Source organism: Triticum urartu, chromosome 5, assembly GCF_003073215.2.
Source record: "Triticum urartu cultivar G1812 chromosome 5, Tu2.1, whole genome shotgun sequence".
Lineage (NCBI taxonomy): Eukaryota > Viridiplantae > Streptophyta > Magnoliopsida > Poales > Poaceae > Triticum > Triticum urartu.
Window position 1 is genome coordinate 69,099,374 of NC_053026.1, and position 11,112 is coordinate 69,110,485.

The window sequence follows — 11,112 nt, forward strand, 5'->3', positions numbered from 1 at the left end:
GCAGGCGACTCCTCTTCGGTGGCAAGTGCAATTATTGATGATTGCTATTTCATGTCGTCAGATTTTAATCATGTAATTTATGATCATTGTAATAGAGAGAGTAATAAAGTAGCTCATGAACTTGCTAGGATAGTTAAGTTTTCCCCTCCTTCTATCTGGATGGATTCGGCACCGGATGTACTGCTTCCATTGCTTGTAAACGATGCCACTATTTTGCTAAGTGAATAAAGGAGGAGAAGTTCTGTCAAAAAAAAAAGAAGCGTTCCGGTTGCCTAGTACTATGTAGGAAATGCATATTTTGTTTGGGATCCATCATGCGTATTTTACAGTTAGCCTGCCAACGGTACCAACACACATGCCAATGCCTTATGTCCGAGTCATTCAAGAAAAAGAAGAGCAAGAAGACAACAAAAGAGGATGGCCAACTCTTCCTGCCTTTGTAGTAACCTTCTTAGCTACACGGAGTTTCGAATTTTGTTTATAAAAAGACAGTTTTGAATTAGGTAAAAACTAGAGATAAACCTCATCTTGTATAGCTTGGAGTAAGGGAAAAGTATAGTAACAACCTACGCCTTTGTACTCTGTGATGCCTATTTAATATGAACGCGTCCCTGCCATCAAGATATACGCTTACTGCAATTCTTTTCATCTTACAAGTCGGACTCCCTTTATATACTCTTAAAAAGGAACGGACTGCTCATAGACATGTCAATTATAGGTGTGTACATGCTTTATATTTTACGCAACGTTCTGTTGATCTATTTTTAAATATAAACCGTCAATCTTTATAGTTAACATAAATCAATGGATATAAAAAGATAATGTATGAAGAACTATGAAAACTTTCTCCTTTTATTATTAGGTAATAGATTAAGCTCCTGGCGTTAAAAGGATGCGGTCTTATCACAATGCATTTCTTATTGGACAGTGTTAATTGTCGATTGTTTGGTACTCCCTCCGTCCGGAAATACTTGTCGCGGAAATGGATATAAATGGATGCATCTAAAACTAAAATGCAGCTAGATACAATCATTCCTCCGATAAGTATTTACGGACGGAGGGAGTATATGGCAAGAGACCTGAACGACCAGGGCTGCATTTCCTTGAGCAAAACGTTGAGCAGAACCCGTGCGTAGTTGCTTTGAGCATGCATGCATGAATGTGAAACGAAAGTGCCAATGTCATCACAGATTCTATTGTATTGAAATCAAACCGTCGTTCTGATTCAAAATTCGTTTTCACATGAAAAAATCGTCACGACGAGATCTTCGAAACTAGATCCCATATTGATATGTTTCGACGATTTATTTTCCAGACCAAACTTACCACGCCTGGACTATGTAAAGTATTACGCCTACAGTATGTAACTTATCATGGTGTTTACACTAAAGTTATCGGGGTATGTTTCAACTACTTTTTTTTTGCCTGGATAAAAAATTGCCACGATATCTCTAAGTAAACTATTAGGTCTGCAAAATATCACCGTCTACAATCGGTGTCGTGCCTGGGCCGCAAGGTGAGGCCCATGTGTCGACACCGCACGACCCGCTTAGAAAGCCGAACTTTGCGGGTCGTATCGGGCTAGGCCTATTTAGGCATGTGCCAGACCATGCAGTGCCCGGGCCGACCCGTTGGCCACCTATAATCAAGTCTGTGGTGCGCAAAATACCATGCTATTTACGCAGAAATTACCAAGGATATGTTTTCCAACAAAAAAGTTCCCCGATTCAAGTTACTGCAGTGTTTGTAAGTAATTTATCAGGTGTGCAGTCAAATATTACCATATTATTGACACAAATGTTATCAGGGTTATGTTTTTTCTAAAACCTAGTCAAAAATTACCGTGGTGTTTGTAGGTGATTGATTAGCGTTCTGGGAAGACGAGGGAAAAAATGTGACGGGACTAAAAAAATTGACCAAACCAAAAAAAATAGGTGAAGAGACGTGGTGGGAGGAAGGAAAATCGGTTGTCGAAGTGTTCTACCGGTAGAAAAAGGAACACTATTTTTTTAAGAGTAGAGGTAGAGATACCAGATTGAGAGAAAAATAAAGACAACAAATGCGCTCAATAGGTCTATTGGGCCGCTTCTGGGAGATCATTTTTTCTTTCAGATTCTTGCTATTTTTTTTGGTACCATGACATAAACTCTTCTTTTCTTGTGCTCTTTATCTTATTATTTGCACTCTTCTTTTCGTGGTGAAACATATTTCAATGAAAAAACAAAACAACTGACTTATTTGATGCTTAAGGTATCTTTTCTCAATGAAAAAGGTCAAGCTAACTTCATTCCTAGCTAAAACAGCTTTCTATCTTGTGAGAAAGACAGGATTTGGAAATGACCAAAAACTAGATGCTTCGACGGGATTCATGCCGGAATAAGAGTAAACTTCTCTCCGAGCAAGCTGACTTTGGCCTTGCCAAGAGCTCTTCGAACGAACAACACATGTGAACCTTGTCGGCTTATGACAAATAGTCGACCCAATGCGTAGAGAACTAGATAGCTCCAACTTTGAAACAAGCATCTCATGAGAAACACGCACACCTTGCACCAACATAGCCCGGCCTTCCATCAAACGACATTGTTACCGCCACATCACCACACGACGCTACAACTCCAATTACATGCTAGACTGTCGATGAGGAAGGCATGTCGCGACCTTGCTCCTCTTGCAACGATCATCATTGCCACCCGAGTCGCATGCGACCCACCACCATCAAGCACTGGTCCCTTCGGCCGATGCCCGTTCCAAAGACAAAGGGATGCGGAAGTGCCTCCATCGTCTGATCCTTGGATATGAGGTTTCTCCCTGAGCTGCCCTGATCGGAGGAAAGGAGAGGATCGCCTCGACGAAGCCTTCAAGAAAGTAACGGCACCCATGAGCGTAGCCGTCATCGACTATGGCCTCAGCCAGAGCAGGTTTTCACCAAGCACCGCCTCGCCTACCTCTAGAGCGACCTCAAGAATGGCCAGTCCACCCCTAGGCCATCTACCTCACTTTCTGCCCATGAGCAGACCCACATCGAGCATGGGGAGATTCCCCACAACCCGATGCACTGCATCCCTTCACATACACCACCACTGCACGGACGAGATCCTCACATGCTCCCTCCAAAGCAGCTCTATGCGAGCCAAACATCACTATTGCCGATACACCCGCACCCGCACCTGCTCGGGAGCCTTGCATGGCCAGATCAGGCCGGTTTAGGCACCCGCAACACACACAACATCATTTTGACGACTCCACCGCGTCTCCGGAGCTCCACCGCAGCACACAAAGCAACAAATCCACCACTGCAGCACCGAAGCCTCACCACCGTCCGCCAAAGACATCCACCGCAGCCCGAGTCCCACTGGCCACGCCCCAAAGCCAATGTGGCATCTCCGCACCATCTCGTTGTTGCTGCACTGCCGCAAGCCGTGGCCGCCTCCTCACGCCATCGTTGACCCCCTCTCCCGTTGGCGAAAGCAGCCCTTGGAGCACCATCGGTCGCCAAGCCTCGAGACCTCCAGACCCTCCCGAACCGTGCCGCCAAACGGCTCCACCACCGCCAATAGCACCCAGGCATTTCCCAACGACGGTGAGGAGAGAGGAGGAGGATAGAGGGCCCTAAGCGACCGGAATTTGGACGTCCCCGTGCGGTCCGTGGAGACGCACGGGAGCGAGAGTGAAGTGGTTGATAGAGCCTTTTGCTAATGCCCGTAAATCGAATTGTCTTTCTAGGACTGTTTATTGCATGCACAATAACTAATAGTAGTACTAAAACTTTCGAATGATTCCAACTAAGAAAAGTTTTGAGCTATTTTATTGATTTTTCGTAAATACTACTCCCTATGTAAAGTAATATAAGACATTTTAGTTCACTACTTTAATGATCTAAATCGTCTTATATTAATTTAGAGAGGGAGTACATATTTATGGTTCTCACAATACAAAATACATGCACGACAGCCCATGCAGAGTATTAGAAACAAGATATGCTGATCTAAATCTGTTTGCGCCAATTAAATCAGTATGGCCTCTTCCCCGCAAAAAGAGGGAGTCAATATGGCCTCTGCCCAATGTAGTTGCCCGGAGGGCTGTAATTGCAAGTGATGAACACGCCGGCGTTGTGGTCGCAGAGCAGACGCGCGCAGCCGATATGCGTTGAGTTGCGCCACACTATCTGCGTGTAGTGCCCGCACTGCTTCCCGGCGGCGCAGCTGTTGGAGGCGTAGTTGTAGTTGGCCTTCTCGTCGGCCCATATCTTCACGGCCTGCGCCGCCGTCCAGTGCTTGCCGGAGCCCCAGAAGAGGTTCTCCCCGTACTGTGGTGCCTTTGAGTGCACCAGCTTGCAATCGCCGGAGCGCTGCCTTGCGTAGCTCGCCGCATAGGCCGCCACGGACGCGTCCCAGGTCACAGGGCCCAAGCCCACGGCGGCGCGAGCGACGTTGTGGGCGATGACGTAGTCGTGTGGCGAGTTCTGGGCATTGCAGGGGTCAGACATCACGGCTGCCATTGCGAGCATGACCAAAAGGGCGAGTTTAGATGCCTCCATGTGTACGTCTTTGAATGTGCAATATATTGCTTATGTTTTTGTTTCGTACTCTTGTGTGGTAGCGTCCACTTTCGCAATGTATTTATAGAGAAATTTTGTTGAAGGATAGGCCGAAATTATCGAGTATATGTAACTATGGCTGGCAGGATGTAATGAAAGGATATTGGACAACCACCGGGAATTAGTGTCTACCATAGAATCGCACTTATATTTAGAAATAAATTTTATGTAAATACTCTAAAGTATTAATGAAGGAATGGAAATCCAAAAAAATGTCCATTACCATTAAAAGATCACCTAAGTTAATATTTTTGGCAAAATTTAATATGAAATATTGATTAATAAGATACTAACGAAAAGCAAGATAAAAGAACAACAAAATAATGTCTGTCTTAGTATGTTTGAAGAATATGTTTGCACACACAAGATTATGACAATTTTTTTATGTAAAACTAACCAATAAGCACTGTATGAAACAAGGAAATTGATTCGTTTCAACCGGCGGTAGACTCTCGCATCAACAACCGCCCCGCGCGAGCGACACACATTCAGTGAGCCGTACTTATGTGCCCTCTCCCTCTTCCTTACATTTTCCCTCGCCAGTGGAATGCTTTCAGCTACCTCTCCCATTTGAGTTTTGGCATCGCCGTCCAAGTGAACTGGACGAGGGCGACTACAGCAGCCGCCAATGGATCTTGTTGTTGTCACAACATCAGCAAGGCGGCACATGGTGCTACGAGATGCACCTCACCCATGCTTGGTGGATATAATCCCACTGCGACCGGCGATGCTACAAGTTGGGGATCGGTTTTGCAAATCCAGCGCCGCTCATTGCATCTGTGTTGCAAACAATACGACATGGGGGTGTTGTATCCATGATGCAAGACAACGATGTGCAAGGCGCCACCGTGCTGTTGTTGTTGCATGTTGCTACTGTGATGTCATCGGCGACGGCTGCCGGAGATGCTGCAAGCAGTAGCGTGAGGTGCCTATAGTATTGATGCAAGTTGGTGTTGTGATGGTCGTCAACAACGCCGTGAGGAGTTGAGTGAGGGGGATGTGGGGTTGCTGCGAGTTGGTGATGCGACGACGTTGCTACTTGTGAGATGCGTCGGGATTTTCCCCGAAGAGAAAGGGTGAAACAGTATAGTAGCTGATAAGTATTTTCCTTAGTGAGAACCAAGATTATCGAACCAATAGGAGAACCACGCAAATCCTAGTGAAGGATACCTGCGCACAAAAGAGCAAATACTTACACTCAACGTGGGCAAAAGGGTTGTCAATCCCCTTGAAATCGTTACTTGCAAATCTGATAGCGGTAGATAGAAAAAAGAAAAGTAAATAAATTACAGTAAGGTATTTTTGGTTTTAATAATATGATTAAGATAGACCCAGGGGCCATAGTTTTCACTAGATGCTTCTCTCCCGAAACAATAGCATACGGTGGGTAGAAAAGTTACTCTTGGATAATTGATAGAAAACACAAAGTTATTATGTTATTCATGTCAATGGTCATGTATATATGCATCATGTCCGTGACAAGTAGACCGAAACGATTTTGCATCTACTACTACTCCACTTCGAGAGCGCTTCTATGCTTGCGTCTCTACGTATTAAGTTCATGACAAATAGAGTAATGCATGAAGTACGATGATATGATGTAGACAAAGTAAACTCAAGCAATAAGAATAAACTCCACCATTTTACCCTTATTGGAAACAATACAATGTATGCCTCGCTACCCCTTCTATCAGGAGGTGAGGACACCACAAGATTGAACCCATCATAAATCACCTCTCCCACTGAAGATAAATCAATCTAGTTGGTCAAACCAAACAGATAGATCGGAGATAAATATAAAGCTATAATAATCATGCATAATAAAGTTCAGAAAAGACTCAATTACTTTCAATGAATAATCTGATCATAAACCCATAATTTATTAGATCCCAACAAATTCACAACAAAAGAAGATTACATCGGATATAAATCCAAGAAGATTGAGGAGAACATTGTATTGAAGATCAAACAGAGAGAAGAAGCCATCTAGCTGAAGGAAATATGCCCTAGAGGCAATAATAAAGTTGTCATTTTATATTTCCTTATTCATGATAAAGGTTTATTATTCATGCTACAATTGTATTGATCGGAAACTTAAATACATGTGTGAATACATAAACAAATATTGTGTCCCTAGTAAGCCTCTACCAGACTGGCTCGTTGATTAAAGATGGTTAAAGTTTCCTAACCATAGACATGCGTTGTCATTTGATAATGGGATCACATCATTAGGAGAATGATGTGATGGACAAGACCCATACTTAGCTTAGCATATTGACCGTTCAGTTTATTTGCTATTGCTTTCTTCATGTCAAATACATATTCCTTCGACTATGAGATTATGCAACTCTCGGATACCGGAGGAATACCTTGTGTGCTATCAAATGTCAAAACATAACCGGGTGATCATAAATATGCTCTACAAGTATCTCCGAAGGTGTTTGTTGAGTTGGCATAGATCGAGATTAGAATTTGTCACTCTGAGTATTGAAGAGGTATCTTTGGGCCCTCTCGGTAATACACATCATAAGAAGCCTTGCAAGCAAAGTGACTAAGGAGTTAGTTACAGTATGATGTATTACGGAACGAGTAAAGAGACTTGCCGGTAACGAGATTGAACTAGGTATTAAGATATCGACGATTGAATCTCGGGCAAGTAACATATCGATGGACAAAGGGAATTATGTATGTTGTCATAAGGTTTGACCGATAAAGATCTTCATAGAATATTTAAGAGACAATATGGGCATCCAGGTTCCACTATTGGTTATTGGCAGGAGAGGTGTCTCGGTCATGTCTACATAGTTCTCGAACCCGTAGGGTCCGCACGCTTAACGTTCGTTGACGATATAGTGTTATATGACTTATATGATTTGGTGACCGAATGTTGTTCAGAGTCCCGGATGAGATCATGGACATGACGAGGAGTCTCGAAATGGTTGAGAGGTAAATATTGATATATAGTACGATGGTATTCAGGCACCGAAAATGTTCCAGGGTGCACCGGGTACTCATCGGGACATCGGAAGGGGTTCTGGACACCCCCGGTAAGTGTATGGGCCTAATGGGCCAAATGAGGGGACAGACCTATATAAGGAGGGGAGCGCCACTTGGGGAGGACCCCAAGTAGAATTCAGCCTACTTGGGGGTGCCTCCTGGCTGCTCCCTCCTCCCTCACCTATATATATGTGGGAGGGGGGCGCCTAGCACAACACAACATTGTCTTAGCCGTGTGCGGCGCCCCCTTCACTGTTTACACCCTCGGTCATATTTTCGCAGTGCTTAGGTGAAGCCCTAGGGAGATCACTTCACCATCACCGTCACCACGCTGTCATGCTGGCAGAACTCATCCACTACCTCATCGTCTTGCTGGATCAAGAAGGCGGAGGACGTCACCGAGCTGAACGTGTGTTGAGCGTGGAGGTGCCGTATGTTTGGTACTTGATCGGTTGGAGCGCGAAGAAGTTCGACTACATCAACCGCATTACTAAATGCTTCCGCTTGGTACGTAGACATACTCCCCCCTCTCGTTGCTATGCATCTCCATGAATAGATCTTGCGTGTGCCTAGAAAATTTTCGTTTTCCATGCAACGTTTCCCAACAGTGGCGTCCGAGCCAGGTCTATGCGTAGATGATATGCACGAGTAGAACACAAAGAGTTGTGGGCGGTGATTGTCATACTGCCACGTCCACACACATGAGACCGGTTCCACCGACAGACATGCAAGTAGTTTTGCATAAAGGTGGCTGGCGGGTGTCTATTTCTTGTACTTTAGTTGAATCGAATTTGACTATGGCCGGTCCATGAAGAAGGCGAAAACAACAAACTTGATGAATCACCGTTGCGGTTTTTGCGTAAGTAAGACGGTTCTTGCTAGAAGCCCATAGCATCCACGTAAAACTTGCAACAACAAAGTAGAGGATGTCTAACTTGTTTTTGCAGAGCATGTTGTGATGTGATATGGTCAAGATATGATGTGATATATGTTGATGTATGAGATGATCATGTTTTGTAATATCGACAACCGGCAAGAGCCTCTTAGGGTTGTCTCTTTATTGTATGAAGTTCAAGCGCCATGTAATTTCTTTACTTTATCACTATCGTTAGCGATAGTTGTAGAAGCAATAGTTGGCGAGACGAGCCCGACGCAATGATGGAGATCAAGGTGTCGAGCTGTTGATGATGGAGATCATGACGATGCTTTGGAGATGGAGATCAAAAGCAAAAGATGATGATGGCCATACCATGTCACATATTTTGATTGCATGTGATGTTTATCCTTTATGCATCTTATTTTGCTTAGAATGGCGGTAGCATTATAAGATGATCCCTTCACTAAATTTCAAGCTAAAAGTGTTCTCCTTGAGTATGCACCATTGCCAATGTTCGTCATTTCGAAGCACCACGTGATGATCGGGTGTGATAGACTCTACATTCACATACAACGGATGAAAGACAGTTTTGCACACGTAGAATACTTGGGTTAAACTTTACGAGACTAGCATGTACAGACATGGTCTCGGAACATTGGAGACCGAAAGGTCAAACGTGAGTCATATAGTAGATATGATCAACATAGAGATGTTCACCATTGATGACTACCCCATCTCACGTGATGATCAGACATGGGTTAGTTGATTTGGATCATGTATCACTTAGATAACTTGATGGATGTTTATTTAAGTGGGAGTTCATTAGTAATTTGATTAGTTGAACTTAAATTTATCATGAACTTAGTCTTAATAGTTTTTGCATATCTATGTTGTAGATCAATAGCTCCCTTATTTTTGATATGTTCCTGGAGAAAACTAGGTTGAAAAATGATGGTAGCAATAAAGCGGACTGAGTTCGTGATCTGAGTATTATCCTCATTGCTGCACAGAAGAATTATGTCCTTCATGCACCGCTAGGTGTCAGACCTATTGCAGGAGCAAATGCAGATGTTCTGAACGTTTGGCAAGCTCGATATGATGAATACTTAATAGTTTAGTGTGCCATGCTTTACGTCTTAGAACCGGGAGTTCAAAAACGTTTTGAACGCCATATAGCATATGAGATGTTCCAAGAGCTGAAATTGGTATTTCAGACTCATGCCCGTATCGAGAAGTATGAGACCTTTGACAAGTACCTTGCCTACAAGATGGAGGAGAATAGCTCAGCCAGTGAGCATGTGCTCAGAATGTATGGATACTACAATCGCTTGAATCAAGTGGGGGTTAATATTCTAGATAAGATAGTGATTGACAGAGTTCTCTAGTCACTATCACCAAGCTACTAGAACTTCATGATGAACTACAACATGCAAGGGATGAATAAAATGATTCCCGAGCTCTTCATGATGCCGAAATCGGTGAAGGTAGAAATCAAGAATCAACATCAAGTGTTGATGGTTAACGAGACCACTAGTTTCAAGAAAAAAGGCAAGGGAAAGAAATGGAACTTCAAAAAGAATGGCAAGCAAGTTTCCACTCCCAGTAAGAAGCCCAAAGCTGGACCCAAGCCTGAAACTGAGTGCTTCTACTGCAAAGGGAATGGTCACTAGAAGCGGAACTGCCCCAGATACTTGGCAGATAAGAATGATGGAAAAGTGAACAAAGGTGTATTTGATATACATGTTATTGATGTGTACTTTACTAGTGTTCGTAGCAACCCCTTGGTATTTGATATCGGTTCAGTTGCTAAGATTAGTAACTCAAAACATGAGTTGCAGAATAAACAGAGACCAGTTAAGGGCGAGGTGACGATGAGTGTTGGAAGTGATTCCAAGGTTGATACGATCACCATCACACACTCCCTCTACCTTCGGGATTAATGTTAATTTGGTGTTTGCGTTGAGCATGAATATGATTAGATCATGTTTATTGCAATACGGTTATTCATTTAAACTCAGAGCATAATTGTTGTTATGTTTACATGAATAAAACCTTCTATGGTCATACACCCAATGTGAATGGTTTATTGAATATCGATCGTAGTGATACACATATTCATAATATTTATGCCAAAAGATGCAAAGTTGATAATGACAGTGCAACATACTTGTGGCACTGCCGTTTAGGTCATATTGGTGTAAAGTGCATGAAGAAACTCCATGAGGATGGACTTTTGGAATCACTTGATTATGAACCATTTGATACTTGCGTACCATGCCTCATGGGTAAGATGACTAAAACTCCATTCTCCAGAACAATGGAGCGAGCTAATGACTTATTGGAAATAGTACATACTGATGTATGCGGCCCGATGAGTGTTGAGGTACGCGACGGGTATCGTTATTTTTCTACCTTCATAGATGATTTGAGTAGGTATGAGTATATCTACTTGATGAAACACAAGTCTAAAACATTTGAAAAGTTCAAAGAATTTCAGAGTGAAGTGGAGAATCATTGTAACAAGAAAATAAAGTTTCTATGATCTGATTGCGGGGGTGAATATTTGAGTTACGAGTTTGGCCTTCATTTAAAATAATGTGAAATAGTTTCACTACTCACACCACCTGGAACACCACAACGT

The 11,112-nt window shown here is 43.1% G+C and overlaps 1 protein-coding gene across 1 annotated transcript; it reads right to left on the reverse strand.

Annotated features, from left to right (window-relative positions):
• Positions 1–3,802: 3,802 nt before the first annotated feature.
• Positions 3,803–4,577, reverse strand: LOC125555665 (pathogenesis-related protein PRB1-2-like). The gene has a single exon (XM_048718542.1). The coding sequence runs from the start codon at positions 4,535–4,537 to the stop codon at positions 4,043–4,045; it is 495 nt and encodes a 164-aa protein (XP_048574499.1). The 5' UTR covers positions 4,538–4,577; the 3' UTR covers positions 3,803–4,042.
• Between the last annotated feature and the right edge of the window lie 6,535 nt (positions 4,578–11,112).

Coding starts and splice junctions, on each gene's coding strand:
- LOC125555665 (XM_048718542.1), bottom strand. CDS start 4,537: ATGGAGGCATCTAAACTCGCCCTTTTGGTCATGCTCGCAATGGCAGCC.